Source organism: Saimiri boliviensis, chromosome 14 (assembly GCF_048565385.1).
Source record: "Saimiri boliviensis isolate mSaiBol1 chromosome 14, mSaiBol1.pri, whole genome shotgun sequence".
NCBI lineage: Eukaryota > Metazoa > Chordata > Mammalia > Primates > Cebidae > Saimiri > Saimiri boliviensis.
Window position 1 is genome coordinate 87,699,216 of NC_133462.1, and position 21,775 is coordinate 87,720,990.

General features: G+C 40.3%; 1 protein-coding gene across 1 annotated transcript in view; it reads left to right on the forward strand.

Moving 5' to 3' along the window:
* The window catches only part of FMN2 (formin 2), a 381,705-nt gene that overhangs the window by 156,654 nt on the left and 203,276 nt on the right, over nt 1-21,775 (forward strand). The window contains exon 7 of the mRNA XM_039464306.2: nt 7,351-7,438. Coding sequence (XP_039320240.2) covers nt 7,351-7,438 — 88 coding nt within the window. The remainder of the gene's footprint in view (nt 1-7,350; nt 7,439-21,775) is intronic.

The window sequence follows — 21,775 nt, forward strand, 5'->3', positions numbered from 1 at the left end:
TTTTCATTTTGTTGACTTTATGTGTTTTTAGTTTTTATTTTGTTTAGTTCTGTTCTAATCTTCATTACTTATTTTCTTCTACTGATTTTGCACGTACTTTTCTATCCTTGATGTACGTCGTTAGATTGTTTGAGATCTTTCTACTTTTTTGATGTAGGTATTATTATTATAATCTTTCCCTCTTTGCACTACTTTTGTTGAGTCCCATGGGTTTTGGTGTTTTATGCTGCCAATTTCATTTGTTTCTAGAAATTTTTCTGTTTCTTCCTTGACTAGTCATTGAGGAGCATGTTGTTTAATTTCCATGTATTTGTACAGTTTCTAAAGTTCCTCCTGTTGATTTCTACTTTCATTGCATTGAGATCAGAGAAGATATTTGATATGGTTTTTACATTTAAAATTTGTCGATACTTTTTTGTATCTAAACATATTATCTATTCTGCAGAATGTTCCATGTGAAGATGAGAAGAATGTGTATTCTATAGCTGCTTGAATGAAATTTCTGTAAGTGTCTGTTATGTCCATTTGGTCTAAAGTACAGTTTAAATCCTAGGTTTTTTTGTTAATTTTCGGTCTAGATGATCCTACTATTGCTGAGAGTGTGATGTTGATGTTCCCTATTATTACTGCATTTGAGTCTGTCTCTCCCTTTAGATCTAATAATATGTTTTATATGTTTATATATCTGTTGTTGGGTACATGTATCTTCTTGCTGAATTGAACATTTTATCATATTATTATTATCTTCTTTATAAGTGGAAAGTTTAATCTGTTTAAATTCAAAGTTATTGATATGTAAGGCAAATTCCCATCATTTCCTTAATTTCTTTCTTTCTTTTTTTTTTTAAGATGGAGTCTCACACTGTCACCCAGCTGGAGTGCAGTGACACAATCTTGGCTCACTGCAACCTCTGCCTCCTGGGTTCAAGTGATTCTCTTGCCTCAGCCTCCCAAGTGGCTGGGATGCCAAGTGCTTGCCATCATACCTGAATAATTTTTGTACTTTTAGTAGAGACAGGGTTTCACCATGTTGGCCAGGTTGGTCTTGAACTCCTGACTTCAGGTGATCTGCCTTCCTCAGCAGCCCAAAGTGCTAGGATTACAGGTGTGAACCTCTGCTCCCAGCCTCCGTAATTGATTTCAGATTGCTTTGGATATCTTCTGTTTCTTTCTTTTTTTCTTATTGTTCATTATTGTGGTTTTGTGGTTTTATGGTTTTCCATAGCGGCAACATTTGGATCCTTTCTCTTCCTTATTTGTGTGTTTGCTCTATCAGTGGGTTTTATACTTTTGCATGCTTTCATGATGGTAGATACCACTCTTTTGCTTGTAGCTGTAGGACTCCCATAAGCTTTTCTTGTAGGCCCAGTCTATTGGTGATTAGTACCTTCAACTTTTGCTTGTCCAGGAAAAAAACTGTATTTCTCCACCATTTATGAAGGATAACTTTACAGGGAAGAGTATCCTTAGTTTTTTCCTTCAGCTCTTTGACTCTATCATTCAATTCTCTCCTGGCCTGTGAGGTTTTTGTTGAGAAATCAGCTGTTATTCTGACGGGGGTTCGCTTACCTCTTGCTGTTCGCTTCCCAATTTATAGCTTATCTCTTGTTGGTTTTAGAATTTGTTCTTTGCCTCTGACTTTTGACAGTTTGACTCTAATGTGCCACAAAGAAGACCTTTATGAATTGTATCTATTTGGAGATTTCTGACTTTCCTATATCTGTATGTCTAAATCTCTCAATAGATTTAGGAATTTGTTAGCTATTATTTCATTAAGCAGGTTTTTTATTCCTTTCATTTATTCTTCACCTTCTGGGACACTGAAAATTTAAATATTTGTTTGCTTTATGGTATCCTATGTGTGATGTAGTCTTTGTTTATTCTTTTTTATTCTTTATTCTTCATTTTTGTCTGACTAGGTTATTTCAAAAGACCTGTCTTCAAGTTCTAAAATTCTTTCTTCTGTTTAATCTAGTTTATTGTTGAAGCTTTTGAATGTATTTTGTATTTTATTCAATGAATTCTCCCATCCCAGAATTTCTGTTTGGTTCTTTTTTATGATATCTATCTTTTTGATAAATTTCTCATTTATATTCTAAATTGTTTTTCTAATTTCTTCGTGTTGTTCATATGAGTTGTTTTGTATATCACTGAGATTCTTTAATATCATTATTTTTTAATTCTTTTTCTGAAACTTCGCGAATGTCTTTTTCTTTGGAATTTGTTGCTGGAGAATTATTATGTTCCTTTGGAGGTGTAATATCTCTTTGTTTTTATTATGTTTATTGCTTATTTACATTGATATCTGTACATCTGGTATAGCAGTCACTTATTCCAATTTTTTTGAATTTGCTTTTGTAGGGGAGGACTTTTTCCTGAACACGTATCTATGATGCTGGTTTGATATAGCACTTTGGCTTTGATTCTGGGTGAATCCAGCAGTGTAGTCTCTGTATGATTTTTTTCTTTTTTTTTTTTTTTTTTTGAGACGGAGTTTCACTCTTGTTACCCAGGCTGGAGTGCAATGGGGCGATCTCGGCTCACCGCAACCTCTGCCTCCTGGGCTCAGGCAATTCTCCTGCCTCAGCCTCCTGAGTAGCTGGGATTACAGGCACGCGCCACCACGCCCAGCTAGTTTTTTGTATTTTTAGTAGAGATGGGGTCTCACCATGTTGACCAGGATGGTTGATCTCTCGACCTCGTGATCCACCCACCTCGGCCTCCCAAAGTGCTGGGATTACAGGCTTGAGCCACCGCGCCCGGCCTGTATGATTTTTTTCATTTGTAAGTGTCAGTAGTGCTTGTAATTTTTTCAGTGGCTTAGGGTGTGGTTGTTAGTGGAGATTGTGGTAAAGATTTGCTGGGGATGACGATGCTAGGGCCAGTCCTCAATCATTGGCAGGTGCTCGAGGTGGCAGTGGCAAGTTGAGCATACTGGTCCTTTGGTCCTCCGGTGGTGTATGCTGGCCCTGATATTAGCGGGTTCAGGCAGGCCAATTCTTGGACCTCCAGGTGGTTTGCTTGGGTGCCAGCAGTGGAAGCAGTGGCCTGGGTGGCTGGGAGGGTCCTTGGGCCCCTAGGCAGTGGGCATGGTGTCAGTGACAGCAGTAGCAGTGGTGAGACAACCCTTAGGCTCCCAAATGGTTTGCACTGGTGTTGGCAGTGGCTGTGACAGGCCAGGCAGTATCAACACTTGCAGGTGGCATGGGTGAGTGGATGGTGTGAGTGGGTGGGTGCTAGTTGTGGTGTTAGCAGTAAGTTGGGTGGGTTTGTCCTCAGGCCCTTCAAAGGAGTGCTCAGGTGCTAATGGTGGTGAATGGGGCAGGGCCATTCCCAAGCCTCTGGATGGTGTGCTTAGGCACTGGGGCAGTGGGGTGGGTTTTAACTTGGTTAAGTATTCCTTTTCTCTGGTGGTACATGTGGGTGCTGGCTGTGGTAAGCAGGATAGGGGTGGTCCCTGTGCCTCCAGCAGAATGGCTGGGTGGAGGTGGCAATGACTTCATGGTGGCCCTGAGGCCCTGCTGCTGGAGAGGGTGAAGATAGATGGCAGTGGTAATAAACAGCTGACTGGGGAAGCATGTGCTGTGGCCTCATATGGCAGAGGCAAGTGGGGTACCCCATCCTCAGGGTGCTCTTAAATTCGTGACGGCCTTGCTACTAGGGGCAGCAGGGTCATTGGCAAAGGCTTGTGCTTTGGCCCTGGCTGTGGTTAGAGGATATCAAGGGAGCCCCAGGGAGGTGGAGATGAAGGGGCTATTGGGCCTTAGGGCAGTGTGTCTGGTGGGGGCTGGCATTTCAATATAGTGCCTTGCTGTCACTGTTTATAGCACAGCAGGTGAGTGGAACTCAGTGTGAGCCCCTCTCCGGAGGCGTGCTGCTGCATGATCTCCCGGCAGCTCCCTTTGTTCGTCTCAGGGCCTGTATGGGTCGAGGGGTTCTCCCACGGCTAGGATTGCAGGTGTCTGTGGTGGAAACGTGGGCTTCTGGGGTCGCTCACTTAATTTTTTCCACATGAGGCAGCCTGGAGAACCTTTATCACATTAGAGAGCCTCTCTAGGCTCCCAGTGGATCCTGGCTGAGCAGACTGCCCCACTTCCTTCTTCTTTGCCTCACATGTTTCCTGTCACTTATTTTTTGAATTCCAATGTTCTTCCTTGTGTGATCTGTTTGACCTGCGATTATCTACTTGCTATTTCAGTTCTTGTTTGTGGAGGAGGTGAGTACCAGGTGCCTCTATTCAGCCAGCTTGAAGTCCCCCTGTAACTTTTTCTTGGATTTTTGATAACTTCCCAGGTGATGATGGTGCCCCTTTGTCCAAGGAACACACTTTGAGAACCACTGGACTAGACTTTGGGAGACCAATCAGAAATCTTTTGCATTTATCTATGCAAAATGCTAAATGCTGAAAATAAAGTTAAGGAGGAGGGGTGGTTTCCACAGATACAGAGGAGGTATAATTAACAGGACTCGATATCAGACCAGAGTATGCCAGTGAAGGGGAGGTGGGAGTCTTGATTGACTTCTAGATTCCTAATGTTGGTAGGTGGATGAAGAATCGTGGTACCTTTGTCTCAATATATAGCATAAAGGAGAGGAAGCTGGCTGGTGATGTTGGGGTAGAGCCAATATGTGTGTCATTTTAGACATGTCGAATTGAGATTATGTGGGTAATTTAAATGGAGATGTCTTTTGGGAAAGGAGATGGCCATGTTGAAGATGCAGATGTGTACATTTCTACAGGAGAAATTATAGGTTATATGTGAAGACAGTAAGGCACAGAGAACAGAACCCTGGGATATGCACATATTTAAGGTGCAGTCAGAATATTCATCTTCAAAAGGACTGAGAAGAAATGTTAGGAGCCCTGGAAAAAGTTTCTATAAGAGTGTCATCAACATGTCAATACTATAGGGAGGTCAAATGATACACAGATTCAAACATGCCTATTGCATTGAGGAACCAGATGGTGATAGAAAACCTTAACAAAAGCATTTTTGTCAAGCAGCAGGTTTGGGCCCAGATTGCATTGACTGGTGGTTAGAAACCGGTTTTCAGGAGAGAGTGTACACCTTCTGCTTCTTTGATATTAAATTCGTATTTTTTAAACTCTGAAGAGGACAATGCGATGGACAGAAATACTTTGCTGTACTGATTGATTGATATTCAAGTTTTAACCTGATTTTTCTAGGTGGAATTTAGAAAAATGTTTTAAGAGTCAATTTAGAATTGAAATCTATATGTTGTTTTCCGTTTCGCAAAAGCAACGCCTTTGGAGAGATACTACTGTCCCTTACCACAGAGACTTTCAGAAATGATCAGGGAGGGGCCAGACAGCAATGGCCTATGCCTGTTATTTCAACACTTTGGGAGGCCAAGGTGGGTGGATAACCTGATGTCAGGAGTACAAGACCTACCTGGCCAACATGGTAAAACCTGGTCTCTACTAAAATATGAAAAAAATAAGCTGGGCATGGTGGCTCATGCCTGTAATCCCAGCACTTTGAGAGGCCAAGGCAGGCAGATCACAGTGTCAGGAGTTTGAGACCAGCCTGACCAACATGATGAAAACATGTCTCTACTAAAAATACAACAACAAAAAAATTAGCCAGACATGGTGGTGGGCATCTGTAATCTCAGGTACTTGGGAGATTGAGGCAGGAGAATGGCTTGAATCCGGGAGGTGGAGATTGCAGTGAGCTGAGATCGCATCATTGCACTCCACCCTAGGCAACAAGAGCGAAACTTCATCTCAAAAAAATAAATAAATAAAAATAAATAGCTAGGCATGGTGGCGTGTGCCTGTAATCCCAACTACTCAGGAGGCTGAGGCATGAGACTCACTTGAACTCGAGACGCGGAGGCTGCAGTGACCCAAGATCATGCCGCTGCACTCCAGCCTGGGTGAAAGAGTGAGGCTCCATCTCAAAAGAAGAAGTAAGAAAGAAAAGAAAAAAAGAAATGATCAGGATGGTTTTGGGGGCTGGTCCTTCTGGAAGCGTTTTCTTTTGTTCCCCACCCCCATTCATACTGGGGAACCAGGAGTGCTCTTACTGCTGTTAAGGATATTGTTTTACCCTGTGACTCCGTGTATCAGTTGCATATGATTATTTGATTACTGTCCTGATTGACCCAACTTAAACCAAAATAGAAGCCAGCGTCCACAAACGCGATAGCTGTTAGGGCAGCTGTCACTTCTGGTATTTGTCAAGAATCATTTTTCTTTCCTTTTCCTCCATTGTTTTTCTAAGCACATTTAAAGCAGAATACTGGGAGTAAATAGAAAATGCTGCCCTTCACACGATCAGAGCCTGGGATGAATTTCATAAGCGGGATTTCCTAGTGATTCTGTTGTCTGGAAAACATGGTCAAAAAATATCTATGTGCTCTACAACGGCCAGCCCACCTCTGTTTTAGGAAAACCTTCCCATGGGTTCATGTGCCCTGATTCTTCCAGACGTGCTGGAAATCCAGACTTGAGATTGTGTTGATGACGCCTTTTTAATTTGATACTTGTATCACTCTGTTAATTAGTTGGAAAGTTCTCCATAAAATGTGGGTCAAATGCAGAATGAGAGGAACTTCCAGTAAAGCAGTGAGCTTTCTATGTGATCCCAATGAAAGCACATTTCCTTGTTTTGTAATACAACCAAACCAACCTAGCAGATTCTCTATTACCAGAAATGACATCTGCCCTAATGGCTCTTGCATTTGTGGACCCTGCCTTCCATTTTGGTTTAAGATGGGTCAATTAGAATAGTAATAAAATAATCATATCCAACTGTTATACAAAGTAACGAAGTAAAATGATATTCTTAATGGTAAACTAATCTAGCAAAACTCTCTATGTGACCCAAATGAAAGCACATTTAAAAAAAATTTTATGGTACAACCAAACTAATCTGACAGATTCTCTATGTGTGTACTTTTATTTTGCCCTTCACTCGTTGATGTGTTTTAAGGCTTCACATTAAAAAAAAAAAAAAAAAAAAACACTTCAACTCTCAGGCTGCAAATGATCCTTTGTGTAATTGTGATTTTACAGAGAGACCAGACTAACTTCCTAGACCATTAGAAATTTTACTTGTTGACAGATCAGGCTCTCAGAAGACTTGTTATAAAACATGTCTTTGAGGCTGATGAGAATAATGGAGGAAAATGGTGGATTTTGAAGATTTGTGACATCAAACCCAAAAGCTCTCTTCAAACATTAAAAAAATAAACTTTTTTGAATACTTAAGTAATGACACAAGATATTTTCTCTTAATTTGTTCTTCATTTAGGACTTTTAGAAATGCTAGTCAGCATGTTGGAGTTCAAATTAACATTTTCCCCTTCTACTTTCTTGAGCAGGTTGTCAAGTTATTAAGCAACAAAAGATCACAAGCAGTTGGAATACTAATGTCTAGTCTTCATTTAGATATGAAAGACATACAACATGGTAAGTGTGAAAATAAAAATTTAGCTTTTGAATATTAACATTTGGGCTGAAGAATATGATGTTTGGTGGTAAAGTTATTTCAAACTTAGAGTTTCTGTATAGACTAAGGTTAGCATATTTCCGGTAAGTGTGATCAAGCTGCGTCCCATGATTGTTTCTGGAAGGATTTCTATTAATTTGCTTGTGGCATTATTTGTATACTTTACTAAGAGTCTAATTCTCACATGACAGTATTATCTTAGTTCTGGCTGCCGTAACAAAGTACCCCAGACTATTGGCTGATAAATAAGAGAAATTCATTTCTCACTGTTCTAGGAGGCTGAAAGTTCAAGAAAGGGGGGCCAGCATACTCGGTTCGGGTGAGGACCCTCTTTCAGGTTACAGCTGTTTCCCTCTATCCTCAACTGGCAGAAAGAAGGAAAGAGAGTTTTCCTGGGTCTGTTTTATAAGGGGACTAATCCCATGCATGAGAATTCTTGTGGCCTGATGACCCCCACCAGGATCCCATCTCCTACTATCTTCACATGGGAGTGAGGATTGCAACATATGAGCAGAAATGTTTTCTGTTTGGAATTGGACTGGTTCTTAACATTTTATAAATAGCTTTAGAGTCAATATTTTAATGCTTGAATTCTGCCGTACAATTGATGAGCATTCTTATGCCATATCCTCCGATGGCAGATATGCTGAGAGATACCACCCAAAGATGAATAGAGGAATTAAATTTATATTCAGAGTATCCCTGAAGCTGCCTAGATCCTAAGAATAGAATTAAAGCAGAATTACCCTGTGGAATGCCAGTTTACCTATTAAAGAAATATGGTTTCAAGAATAACACAGAATTTATACATCATGGAAGCATTTAACTGGCTTTTTAGCTTACCCCTTAATAAATGTGGATTCTATTTGTTGGACGTAAAATATCATGTGGGATAATTCATAAATAGCACAAGCTTGGTATGCCCTGTCAATTGATGAGTAACTCTTAATCACAATTTTTTATTAAATTGTTTTGATGCGGAGGAGACTTCCTCAAGCTGAAACATTTGGGGCAATAGTCATAAAAGAGAAGGTCAAGGCTGGCGCCAGGCGGTACTTGCTGTTTCTAAAGCTGGCAGATGTAGCCCAGTTAAGTCATACAATGAAATCTGAAAATAATGATACGGCTCTTTCCTTCAGTCAAATATTCAACTCGGATTGAGCTAATAACGAGAACCTTATGAACAGAGAAGTCCGCCTGACATCTGTGTCTGTGGTAAAGCCAGTGAGAGTTCATTGAAAATGTGCTTGTTTCACATGCAACACTAGCAATAACATGGCATGCAAGGCAGTAGTTGAAGGATCATACAGAATTATGCACAAACTTTATCCCATTAGGATGTGAAGTAACTGCTTTAGTCTCTTTGAAACCCTGTACACTTTTTTTTTCTTTTTAATAAGGCCACCTTCCAAGTCTAAAGCAGCAAGAGGTTGTGCCCTTCTGCAGGTGAAGTCCTGTTCTGCCTTGGTGTATTGTCTGGAACCAGGATTTACATGTGTGACTCTCTTGTGGCCTCTAGAGTAAACTTGACTTCTCTCAGGATGTGCCTCCACTGAGAAATCCACAGAAGCATAAACATCATTGATTTTGGATATAGAAGTGGCCACAGAAATTTATCTAGCCCTCCAGCGTCATTTAAACACGTTATTATTTCCGTAGATTTTTGGGGAACGGATGGTATTTGATTACATGGTTAAGTTCTTTAGTGATGGTTTCTGAGATTTTGTTGCACCTATCACCCAAGCAGTGTACACCGAACCCAATTTGTAGACTTTTATTCCTCACCCCTCCCCCGCTTCCCCCAAGTCCCCAGAGTCCATTGTGTCATTCTTATGCCTTTGCATCCTCCTAGCTTAGCTCCTACTTATGAGTGAGAACGTATAATGTTTGGTTTTACATTCCTGAGTTACTTCACGTAGAATAATAGTCTCTCCAATTCCTTCCAGGGTGCTGCAAATGCCATTAATCTGTTTCTGTTTATGGCTGAGTAGTATTTTATCATATGGAATATGCCACGATTCTTTATCCACTTCTTGATTAATGGGCAATTGGGCTGGTTCCATATTTTTGCAATTGCGAATTGTGCTGCTATAAACGTGTGTGTGAGTATCTTTTCATATAATGACTTCTTTTCCTCTGGGATGATATCCAGTAGTAGGATTGCTGGATAAAATGGCAGTTCTACTCTTAGTTCTTTAAGCAATCTCCACACTGTCTTCCATAGTAGTTGTACTAGTTTACATTCCCACCAGCAGCGTAGAAGTCTTCCCTGTTTACTGCATCCATGCCAACATCTATTATTATTTTATTTTTTTAATATGGCCATTCTTGCAGGAGTAAGGTAGTATTGCATCGTGGTTTTGGTTGCATTTCCCTGATCATTCGTCTTTTTTGGGGGGGTGGGAGGAATAAAAATGCTTAGTAATGCCGAGCATTTTTTCATGTTTGTTGGCCATTTGTATGTCTTCTTTTGAGAATTGTCTATTTATGTCCTTAGCCCACTTTTTGTTGGGATTTTTTGTTTTCTTCTTGCTAATTTGAGTTCCATGTAGATTCTGGACATTGATCCTCTGTCAGATGTATACATTGTGAAGACTTTCTCCCACTCTGTGGGTTGTCTGTTTACTCTGCTGGCTGTTCCTTTTGCCATGCAGAAGCTCTTTAGTTTAATTAAGTCCCACCTATTTATTTTTGTTTTTGTTGCATTTGCTTTGGGTTCTTGGTCATGAAGTCTAAGTCATGACTTTGGTCATTGCCTAAGCCAATGTCTAGAAGGGTTTTTCCAATGTTATCTTCTAGAATTTTCATAGTTTCAGGTCTTAGATTTAAGTCCTCAATCTATCTTGAGTTGATTTTTGTATAAGGTGAGAGATGAGGATCCGGTTTCATTCTCCTACATGTGGCTTGCCAATTATCCCAGCACCATTTGTTGAATAGGATGTACTTTCCTCACTTTATGTTTTTGTGTGCTTTGTCAAAGATCAGTTGGCTATAAGTATTTGGCTTTATTTCTGTGTTCTCTGTTCTGTTTCGTTGGTGTATTTGCCTATTTTTATACCAGTACCATGCTGTTTTGGTGACTGTGGCCTTGTAGTATAGTTTGAAGTCAGGTAATGAGATGGTTCCAGATCTGTTCTTTTTGCTTAGTCTTGCTTTGGCTCTGTGGCATTTTTATTGACAGGCAAACTAAGACCTGTGATTGGTCCAGTTTCCCTCTCAGTATCATGCAGCTCATTAATGGGACAGGTTGAACTTGCACCCAGGCCCCTTCATTAACCAGTACTTTTTGTTTTCATTCAGATAAGCTGCTTCTCCAAGATTCTGCTTTTCTTACCAACAGCATTGGCTTCTCTAAAACAAAATATATGTAATAAACAGCAAGCATCATTTCTCTCCTTCTCTTTTTTGCTGTCAGTACTCTAGGGTTGCATTTACTTTGTAATGTTTGTATTTCAGAGTGCTCCGTTAGAGTAATTAGTGTGTAAGGTTTGGATTCTTGGTGTTGAAGTTCTAACCCTGCCTGCTACCACACCTACTGACCATCACTTGCGCAGTCTCTCATTTGAACGCAGGTTATTTCCGCAATGACAGATGTGGAGCATTCTCGGCAACACGTACATTCAAAAGGCAGAGAGGGGAGAAGAGATCAGGTTCTTGACTAAGTTTATTAACACAGCAAATAGAAGGAGGCATCCTCAAATAATTAACTGTGCGTGTTAGTATTTAAAAGTTATAAGGAAGGCCTGAGCTGCTGGAATACAGTAGTGCATCTTTTGGTAACGTTCAAACTGGCCTACAGTTATAATACCTGTGAAAAATCTCACTCTGTGGTTTACAGTGATTTGAAGTCTGAGATGAAGGTGCCTTCCAGTGAAGATTTACCATTTTGTGCATGCGTGCTATGGCCTGAGGGCACTGTGGATTTAGGAGCATCGTGAATCAAGCTCTGGGGGCGAATCAAGCACTTCAGGCGGGGCTCGCTGTTCGTCTACGGCATGGCTTGGTTTCCCTGTCAGTATAGCCCGTGGAGTCCCATTTCACTGTGGAGCGTGTCTAGAATCTCTATGTTGAGTGGCTTCTGGGCTTTGATATTTGGCCCCTGGTACCATGAAATTGTAAAGAGAAAGTTCCTATTTGTTAGGACAGGCAAATACACTCGGGGCCAAAAGCAGTTTGTGGGCTGGGTCCCTTCTCTGAGATGAGCTGGTTCTTCCTTCGGTTTGGCACTGTAAGTCTTTATTATCTTGTCAGCTCTTTGCTGTCCTTATGGTATTTTACAAATATGTTTTACTCAGCATTTTTAGTTGTTGTTAGTGGGGGGATGGATTTCAAATAATTCTAGCCTGTTATTCCCATAAATTGATACTCTAAGAGTATCCTCCAGCTTCATAGTGGTAGCTCAGTTTCATGAAAATTGATTGAATTTTTTTTTTTTTTTTTTTGTAGAAAGTGATTTATTCAGAGAGAGAGAGAGAGAAACCAGAGAAGGAGAGAAATAAAAAGCTAACTCTTACACTGAGTGAGAGAATCCAGAAAGATGGAATCTAGGAGAGGAAAGCAGCTTCCACACTGAGTGGAAGGGAATAGAGAGATGGAGTTTAGGAGGGGAAGACAGGCTTCCACGAAAGAGTGTGGAAGGGGACTCCAGAGGGAAAATCAAGGAGAGAGAAAGATGGCTTCCATGAAGGGAGTGCACATGGAAGGGGATCCAAACATGGAGTCCTGAAAATTGATTGAACTTTTATGCTTCATTTGGTCCGTATTTCAGGGGTTAGTGTACTCTTTACAGATCATAGGTCTGTTTTCTTAGATAATAGTACCTGCAAAAGATTTTGCAATTCCATAAAGTTCAGCTTCATCCCCCCATAATGTCATGGTTAGATAGAAATACCATATAATTTATCATCAGTCATCATAACTGGGATAACTTTAAGAGCAGAAGAGGATATTTTTGATATATTGCTTGGATAACAAGTGTAAAGTGAAAACTTTTCTCTCTTTTTTTTTTTTTTTTGAGACAGTGTCTCGCTCTGTCATCCAGACAGGAGTGCAGTAGCACCATCCTGGCTCACTACAACCTCCGCTCCCAGGTTCAAGCAATTCTTGTGCCTCAGCCTCCTGAGTAGCTAGGATTACAGGCGCCTGCCACCACACCCAGCTTATTTGTATTTTTAGTAGCGATGGGGTTTCACCATGTTGTTCAGGCTGATCTCGAACTCCTGACCTCAAGTGATCCACCTGCCTTGGCCTCCCAGAGTGCTGGGATCACAGGCATGAGCTACTGTGCCTGGCCCCAAAACTTTTCAAATGCACTAGGAGCATTGTCATCCTAATACCAGGTCCAACTGAAGCCAAGTTTCAGACTGAATCCTCCCTCATACACAGATATTTATTACACAGGTATTTCTTGGCCATCTCAAGCAAAATAGATTGAAAACTCGGCTTCATAAACTTGAGGTTGTCTAGCTCTCTGTCCTTACAGGGGCTGTCACTTGATCTTATCGGAAAGGTTTGCTCCAGACAGATAGAAGCCTGGCACAGAGGTAGGAATCTGCTACCCTCATAGTCTATACCAGGCAACTAGAAGCTCCACTCAGCCAGTGGCTGCACCCAGTACTGTTTAGGTCCTAAGCCTCAGGCATCCTCCTTAAAGAACAAAGCTATTAGCCTCCGGTAGATTCTCATATTCTAGCTATGGAAGAGATGGGAGTAGAGAATCTCTATGAGATTTTACCTAATTCACACATCCAGAATGACTTTAATTTCACCATAGAAAGTCCATTTCAGACACTGGTATGCGTATTAAAGCATCAGTTGTTGATTTAGCTAGAGATAGCTGAGCAGCTTGCATTAACTGCCTCTGGAATATGGTCTGTCTTGCATAGTGCTGGTGAGCCACCCCTGAGGTGTGGACTCTGAGACATCCCCTCTGCAAACATATTTCAAAATGAATTACAGGTCTCCTAGCAAGGAATACGTAATATCTATTTAGTAGTCTCACACATTAAACGTATGGAAATATGTTTTGATATATGCAGGGATACCCAGCTCAGGTGTGAATGGCTCTGGTTCCTTCCTGTCTTTTATGTTTGTCCTGTCTAAAGCTAACTGGAATTATGGGCCCTCGGGCAGTGAATGCTATATTACTTTCTTGCTGAAATTTCTATCCTATTTAAACATCATTTATGAAAATCTTGTATCTTAAAATTAAATGAGATAACAATTAAAATACCTAGCATTCCATCAAAAATATAGTTGATACAGTCAATAAAATTGTAGTTATTCTTTAATCTCTAAGCCCAATGATTGCTTTCTCAGTTTATTTAAAACTATATAGTTAAGAGTACATTACAAGGACAGTACACATGGCTTTTAGATTTAAATCAGAAATACCAGTGAGATCTTAGTGTTAATTATGACTTCTCATTGGAATTTGTCATGTTGCTGCTCTTTTGAGTTGTCATTGCCCTCCCTCAAAAGGGCTCAAAGCTGGGAAGCGTTATTCTGATAATTGTCTAGAAAGAAATTGCCCTAATGTAGCAGATACCAAAAAGAGAATTGTTACTGGCATACAGGATACATATCCTTTATATTTATTTTTTATTATGCTTTAAGTTCAGAGATGCATGTGCAGAACGTGTAGGTTTGTTACATTGGTATACGTGTGCCATGGTGGTTTGCTGCACCCATAACCCATCATCTACATTTGCTGTTTCTCCTAATGCCATCCCTCCCCTTGCCCCCCATCCCCAATAGGTTCTGGTGATGTTCCCCTGCCTGTGTCCTGTGTTCTCATTGTTCAGCTCCCACTTATGAGTGAGAACACACAGTGTTTGGTTTTCTGTTCCTGTGTTAATTTGCTGAGAATGATGGTTTCCAGCTTCAACCAAGTTCCTGCAAAAGACATGAACTCATCCTTTTTATGGCTGCATAGTATTCCATGATGTATATGTGCCACATTTTCTTTAACAGGAAACATATTCTATGATCTTTCATAATTCTATCTTTCTATTAGTATCTGAAGAGATGGAATTAACTATTGGTTTGAACTTTACTTCTTCCGCCTTCTTCCCTCTAATATTATCGGTGATAGTTGTGTAAAATTGTCCAGAGGAGGGGAGTGAATTCCCACTTTATAGTGGAGGGAATTGAAGTTTGTAGATCAAGTCTGCCCAGTTCTTTACCTCCACAGAGCCAGAATGGGCATCCAGCTTCTTCGACTCCTAGTTCAGGGCTTTGTGCTCTGGGCAGTGTGTTAGCTTGTTACTGAATGAAGCATGGGTTACCTAATAAAACTAGAACATGCAACATATGTAAAAACAAAACTGGCAAACCCGCATACTTCTTTTGGCTACCAGTTGTTTCATTTTTAGAGTTGAAAATAAATTTATCAGACTTTCTTTATTATGTTGTATCATTTTATACAAATTTTACAGTTTGTGTATTGACTTTATGAAATTTTTTCACATCTGTGAATTAAATGAGGAAAAGGTTCTTTTAAGAAAATTATTAACAGAGTTTCTTGCTCTTGATTGAACCAAGCAAAGATAAATGAAATACAGTCATATGCCATATAACAACATTTTGGTCAACAACAGACCACGTATGAGATGGTGGTCCCGTAACGTTATAATGGAGCTAAAAAATTCCTATCACCTAGCTAGGTTGTGGTCTATCACATTACTTTTTCTAGGTATAGATATGTTTAGATATACAAATGCTTATTATTGTAAGAGAGTTCTCACCAGTGACAGAATCAGCTGGCACCTTGATCTTAGACTTCTCAGCTTTCAGAACTATGAGAAAATAAATGTCTGTTTATGCACCCCAGTTTGTATTATTTTGTTACGGCAGCCCAAGCTGTCCAAGGCAGATTTGAATCTCAGCTTTGCCACGGACTAGCTGAATAAACCTGGGCAAATTACTTTATCTCTCTAGTCTACAGTTTTCTTGTTAATTCAAAAGGCTAAGTGAGTTCTTACTGTACACACACCCACACCCATATTAAGCACTCAACCAATGTTTTATTCCTGCATTTCTTAGGAAATGAACTATGTCTGTAGGCTTTGGAGGTGTTTCAAACTTAGGGCCACCAGTGAGAGAGATAACTTAAAGGTTTTCTTTAATTCTTTTCCCTTTTTTCATTGCTCTGAACAGGCTGTGTGATAAGCCTTTGCCCATGGGACAAAAGGAGGGAGTAGAATCCGGAGCCTGTTACTTCCTTTAAAAAAAAAATTTTTTTTTGGCCAGGCGCAGTGGCTCACACCTGTAATCCCAGCACTTTAGGAGGCTGAGGAGGGCAGATCACAAGGTCAGGAGATCGAGACAAGCCTGGCTAACATGATGAAGACCTGTCTCTAGTAAAACTACAAAAATTAGCCGGGTGTGGTGACACGTGCCTGTAGTCCCAGCTACTTGGGAGGCTGAGGCAGGAGAATCGCTTGAACCCCAGAGGCAAAGATGACAGTTAGCCAAGATTGCGACACTGTACTCCAGCTGCCTGGGTGACAGAGTGAGACTTTGTCTCAAAAAAAAAAAAAAAAGAATAATAATAATAATAATAATAATTTAACTATTATTTTTTATTCGGGGGTACATGTGTAGGTTTGGTTATCTGGGTATATTGCATGATGCTAAGGTTTTGGGTGTGATTGATGCTCTCGCTCAGGTACTGAGAAGAGTATTCAATAGCTTTTCAATCTTTGTCCCTCTTTCTCCCCCATCTAGGAGTCCCCCATGTCTTTTGTTGTCATCTTTGTGTCCCTGTGTACCCAATGTTTAGCTCCCAGTTATAAGCTAGAGCATGTGATATTTGCTTTTCTGTTCTTGCCTTAATTCACTTAAATAGCCTCCAGCTGCATCCATGTTACTGCAAAGGACATGATTTTGTTCATATTTTGGCTGTGTCATGTTCCATGGTGTATATGTACCACATTTTCACTATCCAATCCACCACTGATGCACACCTAGGTTGATTCTAAATCTTTGCTATTGTATATAGCGCTGTGATGAACATATGAGTGCATGTGTCTTTTTGGTAGAACAATTTATTATTACAGTGGCTGAAACAGCATGGTATTCCATAGACCTATGAAAAAGGACAGAGAATCCAAAAATAAAGCCACACATCTACAGTCATCCAATCTTCAATTAAATCAATACAAATGAGCAATGGGGAAAGGACTCCCTTTTTAATAAATGGTGCTATATGGCTAGTCATTTGCAGAAGAATGAAACTGGACCTCCCCCTGACCCCCTGCAACTTTAACCACATACAAAAAAATTAACTCAAGGTGGATTAAAGATTTAAATGTAAGACTTTAGACTATAAGAGTCATAGAAAAGGCCGGGTGTAGTGGCTCATGCTTGTAATCCCAGCACTTTGGGAGACCTGGGCGGATCACAAGGTTTGGAGATCGAAACTATCCTAGCCGACATGGTGAAACCCCATCTGTACTAAAAATACAAAATAATTAGCTGGGTGTGGTGGCATGTGCCTGTAATTCCAGCTACTCAGGAGGCTGAGACACTAGAATCCCTTAAACCCAGAAGGTGAAGGTTGCAGTAAGCCGAGATCATGTCATTGCACTCCGGCCTGGCTGCAGAGCAAGACTTTGTCTAAAAAAAAAAAAAGAATTCTAGAAGAAAACCTAGGAAATACCATTCTGGACATTGGCTTTGACAAATAATTTATGACTAAGTCCACAAAAGTCATTGCAGCAGAAACGAAAATTGACAAGTGAAACCTAATTAAACTAAAGAGCTTCTGCACAGCACAAGAAACTCTCCACAGAGTAAACATACTACCTACAGAGTGGGAGAAAATATTTGCAAACTATACTTTCCACAAAGGTCTGTTATCCAGCACCTAGTAATATAAGGAACTTAAGCAATTCAACAAGCAAAAAATAAATAGCCTCGTGAAAAAAAAATGGTCAAAAGATGAAGCCATAAAAAAATTGAGATCATATCCTGTGTATGGACATGGATGGAGCTGGAGGCCATTATCCTTAGCAAACTAATGCAGAAAGCCAAGTACTGCATGTTCTTACTTACAAGTGAGAGCTTAATGATTGGAACACATGGATACATAGAGGGGAACAACACACACCAGGGTCTTTCAGAGAATAGAGGTGTGTGTGTGTGTGTGTGTGTGTGTGTGTACCATGAAATACAATTCAGCCTTTTAAAACTAGGTAATTCTGTCATTTGTAACAACATGGACAAATCTAGAAGATACTATGTTAAGTGAAATAAGCCAGACACAGAGAGACAAACACTCTACAATCTCATTTATATGTGGAATCTTAAAAAAGTCACAGAAGTAGAAAGTAGATTGGTGGTTACTAGAGGCTGAGGGGACAGGATGGATGGGGAAAGGGGAGACTTGGTCAGTGGGTACAAAGTCACATTTAGATAGAAGGAATAAGTTCTGCTTGTCTATTGCATAGCATAGTGACCATGGTTAATAATGATGTATTGTATAATTTAAAATAGCTAAACAAGAGTGAACTAATTGAGATGATGGATATGTTAAATAAATAATTAAAGTACAAGAATACTTCTTTAAAAATCTAGAAATTTTGACCCCTAGGAACTTTGCATGATGTTTTTTTTTGGTGACTGTTTGCTTGTATTTGGATAGCCTACACATTTAGTGCTTCTTTCACCTTGCTGGGGTTGCCACTGAATCATATGAAGTTTTCTACGGAATAAGTTGTATATTACAAACTCCAGGTCCTTTTCATATAGAGCAGGCGTCCCCAAACGTTTTACACAGGGGGCCAGTTCACTGTCCCTCAGACCGTTGGAGGGCCGCCACATACTGTGCTCCTCTCACTGACCACCAATGAAAGAGGTGCCCCTTCCTGAAGTGCGGGGTGGTGGGGGGCAGATAAATGGCCTCAGGGGGCCGCATGCAGCCTGCGGGCCGTAGTTTGGGGACGCCTGATATAGAGTCTGGCTTCATTCCTGGAGACACAGGCTCTTTCACTTGCCTATTAATTACCATAAGAAAGCTCATCCATCATCATTTATTTATTTTTGTAATATTCTCAAAAATTAGTCTCAGTGTAAGCAATGTTGTTTTTCCTCACTAGGCTTTTCAGTGTCTGATTTTTTTTTTTTAATGAAATTCAAGTTTATAAGGCTTGCTTAGAAATTGCTTCATGCCCCATTTTTTAAAACCTTTTTTTTTTTTAACGTGTTTTCCTCACATGGGATATAGAATTTTAAGACCTGTTTATTATATTTATTGAGACGTTAAAAAGTTACTAAATGCTGTTGGGAGATTTAGTGAATGGTTTTCATTGAAATGTAAAGTCATTTAGAATTAGAAATTTGAGAAGTAGGCTCCAGTGAGCCTGTGTAACCTTTTCATCAATTGTAGCCTTGTAGTGGACAAAAGTGCATGTGAGGTAGTATGCTTTCATAAAAACCTACTTGCAGAAATTTAATATGTGAATTTGTTTTAATTTGAAATATAAGTTTATTACCTAGAGTTTTTTATAAAAAGAAATACCTCGTATGTCGTTTGAAGCCACACACAGATTATTAGATTAAGGTCAAATTAATTATAATGTCTTTTATTACAGGCCCAGCAAAAAACTGGGGTTGAACTTAGCTCATATTTTAATGACATTGTTCCACAGTTGGACTTTTTGATGTACTTTTATGGGAAGAAAGAACACAATACTTGGGATTGTACGGAAGCCACGAGCTTCGCATATGGTTATTCTTTTCCTTTATTGCACTTACTATCTGAATTGAGCATCATGTATTTGTTTTGGAAACCCTCTTGACCCCCACTGGAAGGGCGACTCTGTGAGCCTGAGGACAGCCCACTGCAGCTCGAGGCCTTTCTCCCTCCTCTCAGCTCAGTGTGCTGAGACATCAGCTAAAACACCAGCGTCATGCTGCATCTGTTCCTTACGATCACCAGGTGATTGTGAATGGAACTGTCCAGGACCACACGGAGCATGCATGGAGGTAGAGCCCAGGTTTGACTGCAGAGCACTTCCTGTGAGCCCGTAATTAATCACGTCAACTTTGACCTTGAACTACTTTGTGTAAAAGATGTGGTTTTAGCAAAAAGATTCCTTTGCCATAATCCTGGAAAGGGATCGAATTGGCACTGTTATTTTGGGGCAAGGGGAAGTCCCTTTGATAAGTAGAGTTATGTTTGTATTTCGAAACTGGCTAATTTGAAGTTCTTTGTGTTTTGATAAGCACTTCTCCAGCATCCCTAAATGGATATTCTCAGGATGCTCCCTGGCCACCTTTATCCAGTTGGATGAAGTGAGGATCTGAGAGTCCTGGAGAAGATGCAATAGTTGACACTTTACACCTTTCCCTATAGAGCTGCATGTGTCCTATTTCCAAGAGGTATATTCTGCAAATAGAATCATAGTTCTTCCTCTCAGCTCAGTTATGCTGAGACATCAGCTAAAACATCAACGTCATGTAGGGACGTGTTATCTTTTGGCATGGCTGCAGCAATGATATTTCACGTTGTTGATGATCTTTCATCTTCTCTCGTAGTCAGATATGAATATGGCAAGATCTTTATTTTCTCAGCCAAATACCTCTGAGTACATTTTTACATTAAACTATTTAAATCCAATTATTGTAGGCACATGATGAAGAAAATAAGTTGTACAGAAAGGCCTATAATGAAAAAAGCACAATTTCCAATTCTCTGTAGGAAATTTGTCACTTATCCAATAGATTGTAAAGGAAGGAACTTTTCCCTTGTTTTATTTGCTACAGAATAATAGCAGGCTCATTTGAGGAAATGGTGGAACCTAAGAGGAGCGTTCTCTGTCATTGTCAGAAACAGCATGAAGTTCTTAATGAAGTAAGTTGTAAAGAGAAGTTCTGAATTGAGCAACACATTGATTAAAATAGGTTATCTGCAAGCTTCCTATTAATGCTATTTGTATGGTTCCAAATTTAAGATGGGCAATTGCCGATCATAATAGGGAACACGTACAGACATTACTATGGGTAGGCTTGCAACAACTGTATGAGGTAGGTTTTCTTATCTCCACCTTTGGTATGAAGAAACTGAGGCATAGAGTAGCAAAAGAAACTTAATCAGCAAATGATGGGGCTGCGATCTAAACACAGGCATCTGGGTCCAGGTCCGTGCTCTGAACCTCTGCTGTACTTCCTGAGAACTCTCAATGTTAGTTATTCTGTCAGTGGCTTAAGCTGGAAAAATAGTGCATGATTTTTTTTTTCACTTGTGGTTCTTAGCTATAAATCTAGTGTACTGGTTAGAGGCTATGGTTGCTGTGTGCAGTGCTTGAGTGTTGTACTATCTAGCTAGAGTACATGTTCATGCTCAGGTATGGGAGTGGTGTGACAGGGAAGGCAGAGGAGGCAGAGACACCCACAGGGAGAAAAAGACTGCTATCAGGTGACAAAGAGCTCATGTGATGGATTAAGAATTTGCTTTATTCCTTCTTTTATTACCACTCGTTGTGTCTTCTCTCTGAGTTGTGTGATTCAGGTGACTCTCAGGTGTTGGAGGATCTCTCTCTATGCCAACTTCTGTGCCAAGTAGAGAGAGAAAGAGAATACATTGAAAGACTATGATTGCCTTAGTGAAGTACTTTCATATGAATGTTAGGGTGTATGAGAGCCACTAAGTTAGTTGCTGCATTTACTAGTCCCTGTTGTTACCACAAAGAAGGACGCCAGCATTGACATTAACATCAGGGAGGCCATGATTCGTTCATTCCTACGGCCTTCTTTCCTTCCTTGATTTCTTCCAATGCTTCATCATCCATTCACTCAACATTAATTGTCTGCCTGCTTTGTGACAAGCTCCACTCCTGGCAGTGGGATATAGGAAAGAGAGACAAAAATCCATGTCTAAGTTCCAATAGAGGAAAAACAATTTTAGCAAGTATCATGGGGGAAACCACAGCAAAACAGGGAATGGAAATGAGCACATTGTGAGAGGTGAGAGAGGAGTCAGGGAAAGCCCAATTGGAAGGTGACAGCTGAAGGATATGACAGAGGAAGCCCATAAATATTTGAGGGAAGAGCATGCAAGGGAAAGAACCAGGCAGCCGGAAGGATCCTGGGGTGACTGAAGGATCAGCACACGGCTGAGGGTGCCTAGAGAGAGTACTCATCGGGGAGAGAATTGGAGATGTGATTTGGATAAATAATGGGATCTGGGGGGAGGGAGATCATGTAGGGCCTTGCTGACTTTTTAAGAACTTTGGCTTTTACCCTAAGAAAGAGGAACTACTGTTGGAGGGTTTAGGTAGAGGAATGATTGGTCC